Below are 19,097 nucleotides of genomic sequence, written 5' to 3' on the forward strand. Positions count from 1 at the left end.
ATTGTTCAGTGTTCAGAACACACAGCTGAGGATGATTAGGGAGAGGCTACCATGACCGAAAAGACAGAAGTGTACAGCTGCTACGGTACCATATGCCACCCTTTTATTTCTACCTGAGCTTAGTACAGTACATAAGAGACTTTAGATTTCAGCCACAGTGCAGTTAAATCTGAATGCAGAAGAGTAAACACTCAGATCAAATCTCCTAGGGCAAGTACCCAGACCAAATGCAACCTCCACACCCTTAGGTGGGGTACAGAACTTTAATCCCCAGGCAATAACAGAGTAGAATTACAGTACAGGATATGCACAAATCTCAACACTCAGTGCTGGAGCAGCATCTGTACAAAGCAGAGGGGTTTGGTACATTTGGTACAGTCACACACATACCCAAGCTGAAGGTGGCTCTCTTTCTGCTGCTATGGCAGTCATGACTTTCCTAATGTTTTAAATAGCTATCTATACAAAATTAACTATCTTACAACAAAGAGTTCTTGTTTTCTTCACCTCACCACCTTGCTGAGACTCACCCTTTGAGACACCTGCAGAGCATTAGCTCTCCGAATAGCAGTTAATTTTCTTAAGATGCAGGCAAAAGACATAATGTCTTAAACAAGTATTAACAGTACTCCTCTGGTGTGGTTCAAAATAATCCTAACGTGGTCCTTTGTCACATAAGCTTTTTTATAATTCCTTTATTTCCCACGGTCCCTGCAAGCTTGTGTTACATGGTAATGGTAAGACACAGCAAGATCTCACTGCCTTTCAAAATACCTATAATTGGCACCTTAATCAGTATCTAATTGCAGCAACGCTGATGGTAGTATCAAATCTGTTTACTTAAACCTCTGATTATTTTTCAGCTTAGCTCAGTTGCTTTGCTCTTTCAAAATCAGTTCTGTCTTCTGACTTACTACTTGATGCTGGAAGGACCACATAGTTGTAGCATTGCAAGGAAGAGTTAGGTACAATAACGTTAAGTGTTTTGGTAAGAGTAAAATGTTCTGGAAGGATAGTAAGTTTATTCGTGCCTCCGCCATCTGCTCTTCTGTATTTCTGGAACTGGGTATAATTATGTGCTGAAAAAGGATCCTTAGAACTGGCTGCTTTAAATAGGCTCACGCTCATTTTCAGATGACTTTCGTCTTTCTTTTTTCCACCAAGTTCTTCAAGAAGAATTCACCTAATCAAGAGGCAAAAAAGCACCAAAAGTCATTTGCAGGTGTTTCCAGGACATGAAGCAAAACAATGTGCGTTCCTATGGTATTCTGTAGTATGGCTGTTCTTACCAGTGTTCTGTAGCAATTCGTTTCTACCCAACTGCATTCTCAATACAAACAGCCAGGATGTGTAAAAAGGCAAACAAACCCATAACTCAACAAGCAATACCATCCATCCCTTCGAAATCTGAATTTTCTTCATCTTCAGTGTTATGAAAAAGCTCTGCTGCTCTGTGTTTTCAACCAGGGTGAGGTGAATTGATTTAATTAAAAAATAATTCCTATTTTATGAAGTAGCAGCAACTTGTAATGAAACCCACTAGAAATCCTGCTTCAAATAGCCTGAGAAGCAAGGTGCCCCAAACGATCCTTCCGTGCTCTCTCCTTAGGAAATGGCAGAATGTTGCAAATACGTGGCAGTCCCAACTAAGATCAGCTGCTACTTAACACACAGCGCTACGTCAGAAAAAGCACTGCCTTAAGTGTGTCTAATTATTTCTGGAGCACTGCAAATAAGTTCTGCCTTCAGCATCAAAATTGCATCACGAGCAACAACCGGCTCCATTAAAGCCTCGAGTGTTCAAGCAGCAGATTGTAATGGAAAAACTGAAGGCTGTGTACAATATATAGGAACCTTGCCTTGTGTATTAAGTATAGCACAAGCTTGGTTTGGCAATAAATCAGCTTATTTAAGGTGACAAGCCACACAACAACTATACAAATACATACTGTGGATGAACTACAAAAAACATTAAACAGTAAAAAAGAAAGCATGACTAGATAATTTGCTCTTGAGAAAAGGTGAGCTTTGTTGCCTATTACCTCACAGTCGTAGCTTGATTATATGAAATGTCACATCCTAAGTAATTTAATACTGCTTCATAATGTACCTGCTTTATAGGAGGAACGCACTAGAGGCCCACTGGCTGTGTAATGGAATCCAAGATCGTTTCCTACTTTTTCCCAGTATTTGAATTTTTCAGGCGTTACGTACTCCTCAACCTGAGTGAAAAGAATTCATTCTGATCAGGCCTTAACATAAAGGAAATAAAATACAGACAGCATGTAGCGACACGGAACAGTTACATCTCAAGTCAAAACATTACTTTCCAAAACAGATATAGCTGAACAGTTGTTGCTTCATCATTTTCTTTGCTCTGTTTTCAAACAGTCCTTTTGCACAAACCTTTTTTGTCCAAGTTAGCAAAAAAAAAGCACAGTAGTCCTACAAATCTCTTCATTAGCAAGTTATTTCAGTGAAATAGAGTAACAGAACAGAGACTCAAGCTCTGGACAGGTTACAGAAGGAATAAATGGTAACTTCTGCAGCTGAAGCGGCACCATTAAGGGCCAGCCTACCCGTCAGCGAAGGAGAGCTGGCTGGAGCCGTTCTGTTTGAGGCATACAGGGAAAGACTCTTGTTTTGCAGAATCGTGCCTCAGCCCCAGCTGTCTGCCCAGCTAATAGTAGCAACGGGAAGTCTGCAGAAGATGGATTATAGCTGGGGCCATTTCTAGCAAGGAGTCCGTAATAGATGGAAATAAAGTTAGACAAGGAAGGAAATACTTCCCAACATCCACAGTTAAGGGAAGGATACAAATCAAGCCTCATTTTAGAAAGAAAAAACTTTACTGCAAGGTACAGACCACAATTCTGTCTGTAAATTAAAGGCATATTTACCTTTAGGTGACGTTTTGTTGGTTGCATGTATTGTCCTAGAGTCAAACAATCTACACCTGCTTCACGCAACACTGTAAAAATAAATGTCCTTGTTAGTGGCAAAAGCATCACAATGGACTGTCAGCACCTGGCTAACACCCTACGTGCAAGGCTGAAGCAGACTTGCTGCACAGCACCCTGCAGAGGGTACATTCTGCTCTCCCTGAACGGAGCCTGCAACCTCCACAAGCAGCAGCAATGCACCTCGCTCTGAGATCCAAGCTGCTGCACGACCTGCTCTAGTTCAGAGCTAGAGAGAATACCACTGCACTGCAGTCCCTTGTCTCACTGCAGAGACGACACGCTCTTTTCTATTTTACTGCTTTTCACTGCATCTTTAGGTCAAAGCCCTCATCTGAGGGAAAATGGATGCATGTACATACACCTGGCACTTCTGCACTGGTTCAAAGCCTTCATGCCGAAGTTATGAGTACTTTTCTGAAGAGAAACAAATCCAAGGGAAGTTGCCAACAGCTTTAGCCAGCTTTACACGCTAAAGGGTAGATTTTAGTTTTGATGCCTGCAAAAACTTGTAAGATGGATATTTACTAGAATCAAGATGCAACAAATGAGTTCAGGTTGTCTGCTTCCAGAGGGTAATCCAGGCACCCAGTAGTCAGCTAGCCTGCAGGGCGATGCTTGCTGTGGCTAGTAGGGCACTCTGAACACTGATGTTCAAAGATGGCTGAGGGAACAGATTGTACATGAATACCTCTATATATTTCCTGGCTATGTGGACTACTTGCCTCCAAGTAAAATAAAAAGAAAAGAAAGTGTTTTGTTTACAGCATTTGCACTCGCTATTACCTTGAAATTAGATTTTTGATTAGACTGATATGGTTCTGTAATAAACAGGTATAATAGCAGCACATTTACATGTTCTTCAGCTCCCACACAGGGGAAGGGAGAGGAATAAGACTGGAGTAACTGGATGGCTCCAAAGACATCCATGATGTGCAAACAGTCCCTGAGGCTGAACTTCACACCTCTGAAATGCTGGGCAGGAAGGATGGGGAGGGCTGGGCAGCAACTGATACGGCACAGCTGCAGAAAAACCAGGCTGTACCACTGCACTTGGTTATTGTACACAGGATGAAGCACAGGTAGACGATCCTTCAGCTGGATATGGGAGAAACATCATAGGATTTACAGATATCTTGTGAAAAATGCCTCGTGTGCACTAACCACGGGGAACTTCTCGCCTCTTAAAAATAAATAGCAAAGAAAACATAAGAAAACTCACACTTCATCGTTGCAAGCACCTGTTCGTCCGTCTCGCCCAGCCCCAGCATGAGGGAGGTTTTGGAGATGACGCGGGGCTGCACCGCCTTGGCGTGCTTCAGCACACGGACGGACTGCTCGAAGTTGGCTCGGGGATCGCGGACTTTCCTTTGACGTTTTCAGCACAACGGGGAGAACAGAGGCGAATTAAAGACGCTACGGAAGTTACGTTCTGTTACATCCCACGAAGCCCGAACGACGGCTCGCCGATCCAGGCTGCCTGTCGGCCCCGAGGCCCGGGCGCGGCGCGGCGCGGGCGCCCTCTGCGGGCGGGCGGCGGGCAGGGCGGCGCCGCGCGAGGCAGGCTGGGAACCGCGGCCCCGCGCCATTTCGGCGCCCGGCCCCGCCGCTCCCCGCCCGCCTCCCCCTCCCTGAGGCGGCCAGCGGCCGGCTGCCCGCGAGGAAGCTGGCGGGCAGGGGAGCGCTGCCGCGACACGAAGCGGAGGGCGACGGATGTCACGGCTGGAGCCGTCCCTTCCCGCCCCTGCCCTCTGCGGCAGCGCACCGCGTGGCTGTGGAAGAGGGCGGAGCTGTACAGAACGTTCTTGCGAGGGAGGGAAGCGTTCCTTTTACTCATGCCGAAGTAGTGTCGGATCGCGAACGCGACACACCCTCACAACTGTGGAAAAACCAAAGGCTACGGAGTGCCAGGAGCAGGGGCTGAAACAGCGCCCGGCCAGCCTGCGCCCTTTCTGCCACAGGGCAAACTGTGTGTGGGCCGCGGTTAGTTCAAAATACCTCAGTGCTGTGAAACAAAACCTAGTTCTCAAGTAGAGAACCTGGCAAGATGGGATTCAGCTATGCTCTGTTCAGAGGGAACGTTTCGGTTCCTTTTTTCCTCTTCTTTTATAACAAAGCTCTGACTTTTATAACAAAGCTCTTTTATAACAAAGCTAACCCATTTAAAAACCCGAGGTAGATGGACGTACAGCCTGTGTTCATCTCAGGCTGGAAAAGGGAGTGGTGGAACTGCCTGTGAATGGGATCCAAGGGGCTGAGAGCTACGGGCTGAAAGCAGGTGTAAGTAAATGGCTCTGGCTCCCAGTCAGAGAATTCCTTTCACAAAATCCCTTTTCTGGTTATACTGTATTGTGCTTCCACTTACACGTGCTCTTCTTGCTTACCTCTGTAATTCCGGAACCGTCTCCACGTTGTGGGCGTACACATCCAGCCCTGACAGTGCTACCTTCTCCACAGCGTTCAGGTCCCCTCGGAAATCGGGGGTAAGGCATTCTACAACTATTTTTGAGTTCCTGAAAAACAGAAGCTGAAAATGAACACATCCGTGGGATTTTTATCACTGTCGGTAAACGTTCAGTATAACAAAGCCCAAACATAACCAAACCAAGGATGCTTGGATAAGCAGAGCGAAGTTAATTTGGGATGTATGGCTGAAACAACAGATTTCTGCAAATACTGACATTAGTGCTTTTTTCTAAGATCACTGTTCAAACAAAACATAATGTGTTTAATTCCTGATTTTACTGACGTGAGCTGAAATAGAATGAGAGTCAAATAACATAAAATCCATTCTTTACAGTCTATCACATTTGCTGTCTATTTGTGATATTTTTGTGCTGGTCGCAGGTTACTGCACGAGGTTTTAAAACTCTTTTACTATTATAGCTCTGAAATACAGAGAAGATGTATTTCTGACCTGACACATGGTCAAAGAAATAACCCAGTGCTTAGCTTTAAATAAGCCTGGGCTAAATTGGAAATGCATTCCAATTCAAAATACTTTGGGACTACTGTACCAGAAATATGAATCATGGGGCACACAAACAAGCCAAAGGTGCACTTCTCTATTTGTATGGCCCCTGAAATAATCCAGCCAAAGGCAATTTTGACCTATATGCCATACCATATGTTGTGATTTAAGCTGGCAGGTGGCTCAGCATCACGCAGATGTTTGCTCACTCCTCCCTTCCCAGTGGGATGGGGGAAAGAACCAAAAAAAAACCCCAACAAAATAAAACTCGTGAGTTGAGAGAAAACTATTTACTAAGATAAAGAAAAGGATAATAATTATGACAAATATAGCAAGTGATGCACAAGCAATTGCTTACCACCCCCTGACCAATGCCCAGCCAGCCCCCCAAGTAGTGGAAGAGAGCAAGATGAACTCCCACCCCTCCAAAACTCCTTCTGCGTGATGTCATATGGCATGGAATGTCCCTTTAGCCAGTTTACATCAGCTGTCCTAATTCTGTTCCCTCCCAGCTCCTCGGGGCCCTTTGCTGAGAATGGCTTTGGCTCTGTAAGACGTTACATGAAAAAAAAATAGCAGGCAGCTATAAACATCAGTGTGTTATCATTTTTCTCCCAGAATCAAAATACAGCATCGTATCAGACCCTCTGAAGAAAACAATTCCATCCCAGCTGAAACTAAGATACCACAATAAAGTTTTAATAAGAGTAATACATTATTAACGTACCTTTCTTTCAGATGGGAGACCGTCTTTGCAAAGTGTTCTGCTCCACCATCAGGCATATCTAGAAGCATTTCAATTATTCAGTTAACCTTTCTGTTCAAGAAATGCATTTACTTATTAGCAGAGCCACACAAAAAAATGCAGAGTCACAATTAAATCCAAACTAATAGAGGAGTTTTTTATGCCAAAGGTTTGCAACAGATATTCTACCAAACCTCACTCTGCTCACAGACTAAACATGATCATTTAGTGCAGACTTGGATCATATTCACTTGTTTTTGTGGGTTCACTGTCAGCCTAAGAACAAAATGACTTTAACTATTTATGTTTTTGATCTGAGAAGCTGTCCTACAAGAAATACTGAAACATATCCAACAAAGCATTATTGCTCTTTCCTTGTAAGCCACTTTGAAGCTATTGGACTTTCACCTAAAGTATACAGAAGAGTCCTTACAATAGTTTTCCTCGTGTATGTGGCGGCCTCAAGTTACACCAGGGGAGGCTGAAATTGAGTATCAGGAAAATATCTTTGTGGAAAGGGTGGTCAGGCATCGGAATGGGCTGCCCAGGGAAGGGCTGGAGTCCACCACCCAGTGTGGATGTGGCACTTAGGGACATGGCTTAGCAGCAGGGTTAGCTGGATGGTTGGACTTGATCACAGAATAATTTAGGTTGGAAAAGATGATCCTCTGAGCGTAACTTCTATTGTATTTTACCAGGCATAGAGAGATACTAAGAGTATGTAGAAACTTTCCAAAGTTTCGGCACTGTTGACTCATTTCAAAGAAGAATTCTCAACAATTGCACTGAGCCCACACTGGAAGACATGAGTGACAGCATACTAACCATCTCTGTCCACGGATGTCAGTACAACGTAATCCAAGCCCCACTCAGCAATAGCTTTTGCTGTGTTGTAAGGCTCCTCGGGATCCAGTGGAGGTGGGTTTTTTGCTGTCTTTACTGAACAAAATCTGCAACCTCTAGTGCACGTGTCACCCATCAGCTGAAATAAGAAAGGCATTCCTACATTTACATTTTGCACATCACCATTGCTCAGCCAAGAAACAGCTGCATATGCTATCAGACCATCTCAATACTAAAGAAAAGGGTGAGGACAGTGATTTCCTGTACATTTCATGTAACAAACCCACACCACCTCAGCAGAGATTGCCACGTATCCAACAATATCCTACGAATGCCTCAACCAGTGATAAAATACTTGAGAAATGGTTAATGGCTTACCATAATAGTAGCTGTAGCTGTAGCATATTCACCACCTCCCCAGCATTCCCCAATGTTCGGACAACGTGCTTCCTCACATACCTGAAGTTAAACAGACAGGAAGGTACTATATTTCAGTACCAGTCTACAGATAATCCTAATTTCATCTGTGATAAATGAGATTAACAGTTACACATTGTTATGGAAGAAGTCAGCAGAATGGCTAGGAAGAAAATAATTGTTTCCTGGCATCCGTTTCCATTCTTTACCTCTACTATATAAACCCAGAGCCAGCAACTCCTCAGCTGAGTAATTGCCTTATTAGTTAGCACAGAGTGTCATTAGCATTTTAAATCTACACATGTCACAAGATACAATATTCACAAGATCCATGATATATCTTGCTTCAAAAAACAAACAAACACACACCCCAGAAACCAACCAACCAACCAGAAAAAAAGCTTTCCATGCATACCTACCACTTTTTGTCACCTTTCAGGGGGAAGTTCCTTACCAAGACAGTGGTGAGGTGCTGGAACAGGCTGCCCAGAGAGGCTGTGGATGCCCCATCCCTGGAGGTGTTCAAGGCCAGGTTGGATGGGGCCCTGGGCAGCCTGGCCCTGGCAGTATTCAATGTGGAGGTTGGCAGCCCTGCCTGCGACAGGGAGGTTGGAGCTTGATGATACTTGAGGTCCCTTCCAACCCGGGCCATTCTGTGATTCTATGATTGAGGGTGTATTTAAGCAGAAGGAAATTTCTACAATTGCTTTTCCTGCAAAATATGTACGTGTCCCTGAAACTGTTGCATTTCTATTAAAAATAGTCACAATTGGCATCTTCTGATCTCTGATGATGCAAGTAGTAAATCCTAATATTTAAAATCACAGCAGAAAAAAAACATAAAATTCTCTCTATATTTCTTTTTATTCTTTAAGGGTAAAATTCACCACAGGAAAAAAAAATCAGCATCGGGTTTGATTTCAGCATCTAAGACCATGCAAGACATAATGTCTATCTGTCCTCCACAGAAACAAACAAACAAAAAATCATCATTTTCACAGGAAAACTTGGTTTGATCCTAGATTTACCGTGTGCAGATTTAAACTTCTCAAGGTATTTTTCAGTTTATTGTAATTCTTGCCCATGGGAATCTCTGTTTTCAGCCATGGAGGAAGTCGTAGCCTGGACAAGAATCAAACAAATGTAAACATTAATACATTATTTACATGGTAAATTTCCATTAATTATATAGATCCACTTCTGCAGAGCAGCCTGGATAGACTGGATTGATAGGCCAAGGCAAACTGTATGAGTTTCAATAGGGCCAAGTGTCGGGTCCTGCATTTTGGTCACAACAACCCCAGGGAACCCTACAGGCTTGGGGACGAGCGGCTGGAAAGCTGCCTGATGGAAAGGGACCTTGGTGTACTGATGGACAGTCGGCTGAATAGGAGCCAGCAGTGTGCCCAGGTGGCCAAGAAGGCCAATGACATCCTGGCTTGTATCAGGAATGGTGTGATTAGCAGGACTAGGAAAGTCATCCTGCCCTTGTACTCAGCACTGCTGAGGCCTGTTGGCCTCTGAATGGTGTGTTCAGTTTTGGGCACCTCAGTACAGAAAGGACGTGGAGGTGCTGGAGCAGGCCCAAAGAAGGGCAACAAGGCTTGTGGAGGGCTTAGAGAATATGCCCTATGAGGAGAGATTGAAGGAACTGGGGCTGTTTAGAAAAGGAGGCTTATTGCTCTCTTCCAGTATCTGAAAGGTGCTTACAGTGAGTGGGGTTGGTCTCTTCTCACTGGTGACACGACGAGGGGAAATGGCCTTAAGTTGCACCAGGGTAAGTTTAGGTTGGATATCAGGAAAAACTTCTTTACAGAAAGGGTTGTTAAGCACTGGAATAGGCTCTGCAGGGAGGTGGTTGAGTCACCATCCCTGGTTGTGTTTAAAAACCGTTTGGATGTGGTGCTCAGGGACATGAATTAGCGAAGGGTTGTTAGAGTTAGGGTAGTATGGTTAGGTTGTGGTTGGACTCGATGATCTTTAAGGTCTTTTCCAACCTGAGTGATTCTATGATTCAATTTGTTACATATCCCAGTGAGGAAGGATTCCTTGAATACTGATGCAACTCAGTGACCAGCATTAATATCACTTGTAGTCATAACAGACTTCACTCTTCCATGCTTATTACCATCCCAGTATTCAAAAACAGGAATTTGCTGTCACTGAAAGGTTTAAGACCATCAGCTGTAACCATGAGATTTCATAGTACAACAGAGAACACAACAATTAACAACAGCGTAAGTTACACAACTATCAAAAAGGCTGATCAAATGTACAACTGGGAATATACTTTATTTCAAGTATTTTTTAAACTATTCTGCTTTAATTTTTTTTTTTTTTTTTTTTTTGATACCAGTAATATTTTTTTCAGCCCTTAAGTATAGTATACTGCCCTCTGATGTGCATTTATAATTTGGTATGGCACAAGCACTCAAGTGAGAAAATACCATCACGTCTTAAAGTTTTGTCACATATTCAAAGTTTACACTGTGGGTTTTTTCCATGAAAAACCAATCTGGCAAGCCAATACAACAGAATTTAATAAAAGAACACGGTATGCATTCTGTAGTTAAGAGTGGACATGCAAGAAACTGCATGGAAGCAACTACAGTTGTTTGAAATTACATTTACCTTTCTCCTTTCTGACGCTTTAAATTGCCTTTATAATCAGCCCACACACTCTTGTCTGCCAAATCTCCTGATACAAAGTCTTCTAAGTCTGGTCCAGTTTGGAGAATCTTTTTTGTCTCCTCACGCAAAGAACTCGATGTTCCATACTGGTTACACAAGTGGTTCTCTGACACCTAAAAAAAAACCAACAGCATTATTTATTAAACCATAAAGGAATTACTGTTTCATACTGAACAACCATTAGTCCTTTTGGTGGTTTACCATACAGTCTGCAACAGACTCTGTGCAAGTCTCTTCCCAACTGCTTTTATGTTAAACATTTATACTCTCTTTCGCTTTAAGTCATGAAAAATGGACAAGAAGAACGATCTATTCCCAGATATCTTAGTGTCAGACTAAATTAAGCAGTTTTTGATACAAGTATCACTGTATGGATTAATTTTTGCTTTTGAGACTGGCAGGATTTTGAGATTCAGATGTATATTGTTGAGTCAGCCACAGAAACGTACTATTTCCATGTGAACACGGCCTCAGTAAGAGCACCACAGCACGGCTGAGATTGGGCCCAGCCGCAGCTCCAGCAGGGACACCAGAGCAGGTGCTCAGACCCATGGCCAGGCGGCTTCTGAAGATCTCCAAAGAGGAGACCCCACAGCCCCCGGGCAGCCTGTGCCAGTGCTGTCACCCACACCGCACAGAAGTGCTCCTGGTGTCCAGAGGTTTGTGTCTGTTGCCTCCTGTTCTGCTGGAGGGCACCACCAAAAAGAGCCCGCTTCTGCCCTCCGCGCCCTCCCTTCAGCTGTTTATGGCCACTGATGAGACCTCTCTCCCATGCCTCCTCCAGGCTGCACAGCCCCAGCTCTCCGCTTCTCCTCACAGCAGAGGAGCTCCAGGCCCTTTGTCATCTTGATGGCCCGACGCGTCTCTCATACTGGGAACCCAGAACCGGACCCAGCACTCCAGGTGCGGCCTCAGCAGCGCAAAGCAGAGGCGAAGAGCCACTTCTCCTGACCCGCTGCCGATACTCTGCCTCACACAGCCGGGAGCCCTCCCGCAGCACACCGCGCCGCGCGTTTCTCAACCCTCCCGCCGGCGGAGCCCTCAGCCGCGCAACCGCTCTCCTGGCCGCGGCGGCCCGGCCCGGCCCGGCCCTTCCCGAGACGCCCCGGCTGACAGGCGGCGCCCACCCACCCGTGCGTGAGGCCCCAATAGCAGCAGCAGCCGCCGGGCTGTGGTAGCGGAGGCGCCTCGGCAGCTCCCGGGCAGCAGCGACATGGCGACGCCCACCGCAGTCTCGATCGACGCTCTCGGCGCTCGGCCGCCCGCGCCGGCTCGCACGCATCGGGGCTCGCCCTCTCTCGCCTCTCGGACGGCGGCCTCGGCGCGATGACGTCAGCAGCTCGCGACCGGCTACAAGAGCGTGATGACGTCACGCGCCGCCCCTTTCGGCGCTGCCTGCTGCCAGGTGAGCCGCGGGCCGGAGGCCGCATCCAACGCCATCTGCGGCGAACGGGCCTCGCCGCGCCCCGCCGGGCTGCGAGCGGCTTCCCGGGGCTGCGGCCGCATCGCCGCGGCGCTCTGAACGCGGCCTGAGCGGAGAAGCCGCCGGGATGGCGCCTTCTCCGACGTCCACCCCCCGCCCCTCCCTGCTCTGGGCCCGGGCCGGGCCCTGCTGTGGGGAAGGGCGCGGAGGCCGCCGCCTCCCTAGGGCCTGGGGTCGGGCCTGCGTGAGGGCACGGGTGGCTGTAGCGGCGGCGGCAGAGGGTTGGGAGCTCCCGTGGCTCCGTAGTTGCGGGCCGCAGCGTACGTGGGGGGAACGGCGCGGTGTAAGGAGGGGCTTTTCCTCCCGGCCTGCAGCTTGTGGTTGTCGTTTGCAGAATGAAGACCATCCTCAGCAACCAGACCGTGGACATCCCTGAGCAAGGTACGTACGCGCTCTCCTGGAAGGCCCGTCCCGCTGCCGCTCTCACAGCTGTAACGTGCGTTTGTCTGTGCCCGCTTTGCAGTCAGCGTGTCCCTGAAGGGCCGCACGGTCATCGTGAAGGGCCCCCGGGGAACCCTGCGGAGAGACTTCAACCACATCAACGTGGAGCTGTCCCTCTTGGGGAAGAAGCGCAGGAAGGTGAGTGCTGCGGGGCTGCGCTCGGTGCCCACGGAGGGAGGGGGGTACGGTCTGTTCAAAGGCCTGAGAAGTGCAGGAGCTCCAACCAGGTGTTTCTGGTTTTGTTTTCTCTGCAAATGAGTTCCTTTCTGTTTTGTGGGATGAGTCGGTCTGGTGGGACGCTGAGGCCTGCTCAGGCTCCACGGCAGTCTCGAAGTTCTGTTGTGTCTTGGAGCGATGTTGATTGTTTTTCTGTGTAGTTGCAGTTCTCATTGTTGGGAAGGGGATTGCCTGTTGTGTGCTGTTCTTTTGCCCGGCGAGTTTTAACTGAGTAAAAGTAACGCAGAGCATTTCATGTTTGGAATTGACAAGTTGCACTGGGAGGGCTGATTTCCTAAACACGTGCATAATATTTTTGTGTGGTGTAAAGGTCTTCAAGAAAAGAAAAAAGGGGAAAAAATGGCCAATTTTGGTAACTTTAGGTAGGCATTTACTGTGTCAGAAAAGCACTGGGTCCCCTAACACTGTGTAGCTGAGGAAATGGATAGCTTGCATATAGCAGGGTGACTTTGGAACAACTAGTTTAGCATGAATATTGGATGCTGCATCCTTCAGCTTAAGGTTTCAGAACCTTTTTAGACCTGCTGCCTGTCCTGGCTCCTCTGAAGGTTTGTTACTGATGGGACAAACAGAAGAAAACTTCTTGTATGTCTGGGGGTCACGACATGGGGCTGGAGCTGGGTGGGCCTTTAACTGACTTCCAAAGAAATTAAATAATCTGTGCTTTTAACAGTTTACCTGAACTTGTCATTCTTAATTTGTCACAAAACCACTTTATTTTTAGTACTGGAATGTAACTGATGCCTTTGTTGTTGTTATTCATTTCTGTATAGCTGCGTGTTGACAAGTGGTGGGGTAACAGAAAGGAGCTGGCCACGGTCCGCACAATTTGCAGCCATGTACAGAACATGATAAAGGGCGTTACGCTGGTAAGTTTTGTGTTCAGGTGGCATTTCTGTGGCAAAAGTGGACGGACTTCTACTTTAATGAGAGCTTTTCTAAGCAGATCAGTTATTACACATGCAAGCAGCTTTCTCCTTTTCTTTTTGGACATCAAAGAAATTCAGGGGGAGGAAGGCATGAACAATAAGCTCTGGGTGTTTCTTGGGCTTAATGTCTTATCCTTACTGGGACCGTATCTTCAGTATATTTTGTTCTTAAACTTTATGCATCTGTTTTCCTTTCTGGATGAGTTGTGATTTCCTGGTTTCAGCACCTAACGATGCCTTTTATCGTAGGGCTTCCGTTATAAGATGAGGTCGGTGTACGCTCACTTCCCAATCAATGTAGTCATACAGGATAACGGCTCACTTGTGGAAATCCGAAACTTTTTGGGAGAGAAGTACATTCGCAGGGTGCGCATGAGGCCAGGTGAGTCCATCTGGAGACACTGCGCTCAACTATGCCTAATAGGGGTTTCCAAACTACTCCGTTTCAGTGCTGCCACTGATAGCAAGAAATAGCAGATTGCTGGAAGCAGCATTTTTCAGTCTGTCTGAATTTATGTGACCTTGCAATACATTTACTGCTGTTTAGATGTATGGTTAATAAGAGTTTTGTAATTTGTCCTTAGTAATGAGAAAACTTAAAGCTAGTTATTGCAATAGAAGTTAAAGGGATCCCAGTGTTTAATTTCATTGTTGTTAGGTCTTCACAGTGCTTGTTGGTGTAAATTTCTGGTGCTCAGCTTTAGACTGGTGTTTCTGTTTTAAACTTTGTAAGTCATCTAATTTCACAGGTATTTAAAGAGCTGTATTTCTAATTTTGTAATTAGCCAGGAGCATGTCTCAGTTTTCATCTTACCCATTGGCTCCGTGTACCTGGAGTTTAGCAAGAAGCCTAACAAGGCAAACATTGGAAGGACCTTGTTAAGCTTCAAGAAGGAATCATACAGTCATCATGGTTGGAAAAATTCTCTAAGATGGTTTAGTCCAACCTACCACCAATATTGACAACTAAACCATGTCCCTAAGTAGTACATCTACCCTTCCCTTAAACACCTGCAGGGACAGTCACTCCAGCACTTCCAGCCTGTTGCAATGCCTCACCACTCTTAGAAGAAATTTTCTATTATCCAGCCTAAACCTCAGTCCAGCCAGTTTTGTACCTGGCAAAGAGTAGAGCCCCAATGACTGACTGTTATACAATCTTGTAGTACCTGGGGCAGTGTGTGCATGGGACCTTGGGACTGTCTCTGTTCTGAGTAATCCCTCATTTTCAAACTGCTGCTCAAAGAGTCAAGCAGAAAATCAGTCATCCAAGTTGTGATGAAGTTAATGCTTTGAAATGTCCCAAACCTCTCAGCAGCAGCCAGTTATTGGTCCAAGAAGTACAACCTAACCATGATTGGGTACAAGGCACCCGATAGCACACCAGAGGCAGCTGTGATCCTGCCTCAGATAGCCATGTCATGTGTAGAGGGATCTCAGGTCCCTGTGACTCCTAAGGTACTGGAGATCTTGAGTAGATGGGAAGTCAGCAGGCACCAAGACAATTGAACCAATCATTGACATTTTTACAAAACCTATGGAGGGGAAGAAAACACTTCAGAAACGCTGTTATCTTGATTATTTTGATACTTCCACTACTGTTGACGGTGTGTGTGTCTGTGAGATGGGTGGTACTTCAGGGTGCATTTAGATGAAGCATCAGACTGCTCCGAACTCCCTGGTAGATGCAGTGTGGAATTGGTACAGGGGATTTGACTTTGATTTACAGCGTAGTATTAAAGGTGGGCTTCACTACTGTACTTGATTTTTTTTTTTTTAATCAGCATTTCCTTCAAAGATAGGTGTTAATGAAGTGTTAGCTTAACACCTATTAATTAAACAGATCAAATATAGAATTGTACTTGTGATATTTTCTGTGCAAGTGAAAGTTTCCTGTTAGATTCCTGAATGTTGCAGTGCTTGTCCCTTAGGAAGGTTTTCATTGTTCCTTGTGTAAACGTGGTGCTTAACATAGAGGACAAGATTTTTTTTCAGTGACTTGCTTGGTGTGTATCTGGTTTTGTCTTCGTGAGCACAAGAATGCAGAAAATGGCACCACCTAGCTGACAGTCCTGCTGGCAGATTCTCCAGCTTATGCGCTGTGTTGGTGATTAGTGCTGTAATGCAGTAATGTGCAAGTCATGCTCTGGATTGGAAGGAAGTAATCTGTGTGTGCTGAAACTGTTGGGAGAGGACAATCTTGGAAGAGTTGTGGGAGGACCATTTCAAGTCATAGAAGCTCATTTGTTGTCTAGAGCAAGAGAAGCCTTCATTCATAAATTGGGACCTGAATGCTGTGTCTTCAGTACGTGTTTATTGTCTTCACTGGTACCAAGTTTGTGCATTTTCTTTTCTGTAGGTGTTTCCTGTGCTGTTTCTCAAGCCCAGAAAGATGAGCTGATCCTTGAAGGGAATGACATTGAATTGGTCTCCAATTCAGGTTTGTGAAGTAGTTGCAAGGGAAAATGTAATGATATGTTTGAGTTTATCTGGAGATGTCAGTTTAGCAAACAATTCCTGTCCTTCTTCTCCAATGCTGAAGTAAATGACAGCTCAGATGTTTCTGCCTCGTGTTGCCAAGATACACTGAGTGAAACGCATCCCTTTTTCTTTAGAACTGACATGATTTCAAGTTGATAATTCCCTTCTCCATGTGACGGTTTTATTAGTTAAAATACTAGAGACACTGTGTTTGGATCTCTTACGCTTATGGTTTTGCTTTGTTCATAGCTGCCTTGATCCAGCAAGCCACTACAGTCAAGAATAAGGATATCAGGAAATTCTTGGACGGTATCTACGTCTCCGAGAAAGGAACAGTACAGCAGGCAGATGAGTAGAACTCTTACTAGGTTGGTGTCATCCTATGTGGACTGGCATTATTTTGTACGTTAATATGCTGTGTTTGTCAGGAGTGTTCAGTTCTTTCTGAGGACAAGCCTGGCACCTTAGCTTGCATCTTGAAGTTCATGATGTGCAGAATATGGGAGCTGGGAGCAGTGGGGATGTGAGATAGCGTGTGTGAGAAGCAGGTGTCTGGAGATGGAGACTTGAACTGGGGTCTTGATAAAGTCTTTCTATTTCAACAGGGACTCGGTGGTTCACCACATTCACTACAGGGATGCAGTTGTATAAAGCTTCTTTATAGCCTAAAACTTAGATCTCTTGACAGCAACTTCACATCTCTTAATAACATTGTTTTAAACCGCTGTTGGGATAAACATCTATCTGAATGTAGTACTTCTATAGCATGACTGTTAGTTCAAGTGACAATTGAGAACTGAAACCCAACTGACCTGGGATGAAAGAGCAATTTCCAGTTATTTACAGGGAAAAAACTTCCTTAGACTAAGGCTCCTCCTAGTTATACACTTTCCTTTTATTATTTCTCTCTAAATAAAGTAATAATAATAAAAGGATGGCGCTTCATATGTTAGGGTCTTTTGCATAGTTTATGTAAATGCTCGTAAACAAAGGTCAGATAAACAGTGATAAATAGTTGTTAATGTAAATTTGTTACTGACATGGAGCACAAGGATTTGGTGTTTAAGAGTTCTAACTGCTAGAGGAACATGATGCATTTTAGATATGTGTGGTTCCTTATGTGGTATAAATAAATAACTTGCGTAGGATGAGACAGGCTGAGTTGCATTTAAGATAAACGTGTGCCTGCTGAACCAGAGCTTGAGATAGAGGATCTTGATGAAGTGAATTTCATAAACTAAATCTTATTAGCAGCAGCCAGATAGCAGGTGCTTACAGGCTACAGAAAAAAAGCCAGTGCTGCCCCAGTTCCTTAAGCAATAGAACAACTTCTCTCTTTATTATACAGTTTTGAGCATTTACTCATTTTCAAGTAAACTCGTCTGAATAAGTTGGGCAGATTTTTTGGCGCTATTGATTCTTGTTTGCATTCACACTAGCAGATAAATGAACTTGTTTTATGTCTGTAAGCTTTTGAATTCCATGTTTGCATTGCTGGGTAAAGCTTTTTTAAAAGCTCTTTAACGTTTTATTTGCAGTTGTCTGGGTCCTGAAAAACAAAACAAAAAATGAGACGGCATATCAGCACGTAATGGATTGGGACATCTGATGCAAAAAACTGAACAAGATCAGAGGTTTAATAAAATAAAACATATTTCATATCTTGGTCTCTTTTTTTAAGATCTAAAATACTGTGAACACACTCAGGGTCTTCATCGTCTGGAGAAGCACACTGTCACATAGTCATGGTAAATAGTGCTCTGTAGGTTTGTAGTCTTGTGCAGTGTTACTTCTCTGTGAACATTCAGATCAGCAGAGGTCTGAATCATTGGAATCCCATGCCACAGAAGGCCCCAGAGTAGTAGTTTTAAATTGTAACATTAGGAAATAGCAAAAGCATTGTTTTCAAAGGAATGAAATTCGTGTTTTTTCTTACTATTCAAAACCTCAAACCAATGATTACAAAAGCAGATGACCACGTACTGATTCTGGAGGGAAATTCCAGATCTGAAATATGTTGAAAACAATCTGGGATTGATAAAAGCTGACTTATAAGACTTTTTAACCTGGATGCAAGGTTAGGGTAAGCCTGAACCCGACTTACATGGCTTGAGAAACATTGAATTAAGAAAACCAAAATCCTTACATCAGAATTCAGATAAGGCAGAGTTTCAATATGTGTTTTGTGTCATCTGCAGATTACACTGTTTTTTCTTGGTTTCTCTTTTACCACGTCAAGTCTTTGTGATTTCATGCTGTGCTATGCTAAAATCTACCTTGTGACTTTCATTATCAGTTTTGAAAAGAGTTGCATAAAATACTGATATAAAGTGGCTAAAGCTTAATAGCAAGGAAAACATCTCTGCGTGCAAAGGAGAAGTACCTAAAACAACTGAGTGCTGTCAGCTCATGTAGGAGTGCAGTACCACTGAGCTGAGCTTCATAGGTATGAAATCTGAACAACGACTTGTGTTCAAGCTGTCCCACTAAGTCAGTCTTCAGAATTCTCTGTTGGTTTACACAGTGAGCACAGAGTTGTAGGGGTTGGAAGGGGGCTTCTGGAGATCATCCAGCCCAACCCTCTGCTAAAGTACTTCCCCGGAGTGGGTTGCACATGAAAGTGGCTGCATAGGTGGAAGATTTTTGTCCAGGTAATGGACACGTGCATCTCTAATACTGCCATTTGTTGTTCTGGCAGAGCGTTTTCATGTTCAAAAGAATCCATGGTTTTACTGCTACTTGCCTTACGAATAAATCGACTTCCTGTGATGTTGGCCAGTACTTGAAATACACCAGAGGAGTAGTTGTGCATTTATGAACTGAGATTTAAGGTTGGGTGATGGGGGTTCAGTTGGTTGCACATGTACTAGTTTGAGGATATATGCCAAGTTTCTAGTTG

The 19,097-nt window shown here is 44.7% G+C and overlaps 2 protein-coding genes across 2 annotated transcripts; one reads left to right on the plus strand and one right to left on the minus strand.

The window, feature by feature from the left end:
- Nucleotides 1–81: 81 nt before the first annotated feature.
- On the minus strand, nt 82–11,883 carry LIAS (lipoic acid synthetase). The gene is made up of 11 exons (XM_423226.8): nt 11,759–11,883; nt 10,568–10,740; nt 8,965–9,058; nt 7,898–7,978; nt 7,502–7,658; nt 6,659–6,716; nt 5,345–5,473; nt 4,183–4,328; nt 2,901–2,971; nt 2,111–2,222; nt 82–1,183 (listed from the first exon to the last, which is right to left on the minus strand). The coding sequence occupies exons 1-11, from the start codon at nt 11,840–11,842 to the stop codon at nt 1,131–1,133; spliced, it is 1,158 nt and encodes a 385-aa protein (XP_423226.6). The 5' UTR covers nt 11,843–11,883; the 3' UTR covers nt 82–1,130.
- A 122-nt stretch (nt 11,884–12,005) lies between these two features.
- RPL9 (ribosomal protein L9) lies at nt 12,006–17,859 on the plus strand. Its single transcript, NM_001257333.3, has 8 exons — nt 12,006–12,032; nt 12,445–12,491; nt 12,574–12,689; nt 13,562–13,657; nt 13,967–14,099; nt 16,077–16,157; nt 16,448–16,566; nt 17,737–17,859. The coding sequence occupies exons 2-7, from the start codon at nt 12,446–12,448 to the stop codon at nt 16,552–16,554; spliced, it is 579 nt and encodes a 192-aa protein (NP_001244262.1). The 5' UTR covers nt 12,006–12,032; nt 12,445; the 3' UTR covers nt 16,555–16,566; nt 17,737–17,859.
- The last annotated feature ends 1,238 nt before the right edge of the window (nt 17,860–19,097 follow it).

This window comes from Gallus gallus, chromosome 4, assembly GCF_016699485.2.
Source record: "Gallus gallus isolate bGalGal1 chromosome 4, bGalGal1.mat.broiler.GRCg7b, whole genome shotgun sequence".
Taxonomy (NCBI): domain Eukaryota; kingdom Metazoa; phylum Chordata; class Aves; order Galliformes; family Phasianidae; genus Gallus; species Gallus gallus.

What these genes read in the sequence shown, in the direction of transcription:
- LIAS (XM_423226.8), bottom strand. Translation starts at nt 11,842, where the DNA reads ATGTCGCTGCTGCCCGGGAGCTGCCGAGGCGCCTCCGCTACCACAGCC. An exon ending in GGTGCTTGCAACGATGAAGT is followed by an intron (nt 2,972 to 4,182) that starts GTGAGTTTTCTT and finishes TTATTTTTACAG; the next exon opens with TGTTGCGTGAAGCAGGTGTA. An exon ending in CAACAAAACGTCACCTAAAG is followed by an intron (nt 2,223 to 2,900) that starts GTAAATATGCCT and finishes CTTTTCACTCAG; the next exon opens with GTTGAGGAGTACGTAACGCC.
- RPL9 (NM_001257333.3), top strand. Translation starts at nt 12,446, where the DNA reads ATGAAGACCATCCTCAGCAACCAGACCGTGGACATCCCTGAGCAAG. An exon ending in CGTGGACATCCCTGAGCAAG is followed by an intron (nt 12,492 to 12,573) that starts GTACGTACGCGC and finishes CCCGCTTTGCAG; the next exon opens with TCAGCGTGTCCCTGAAGGGC. An exon ending in TGGGGAAGAAGCGCAGGAAG is followed by an intron (nt 12,690 to 13,561) that starts GTGAGTGCTGCG and finishes ATTTCTGTATAG; the next exon opens with CTGCGTGTTGACAAGTGGTG.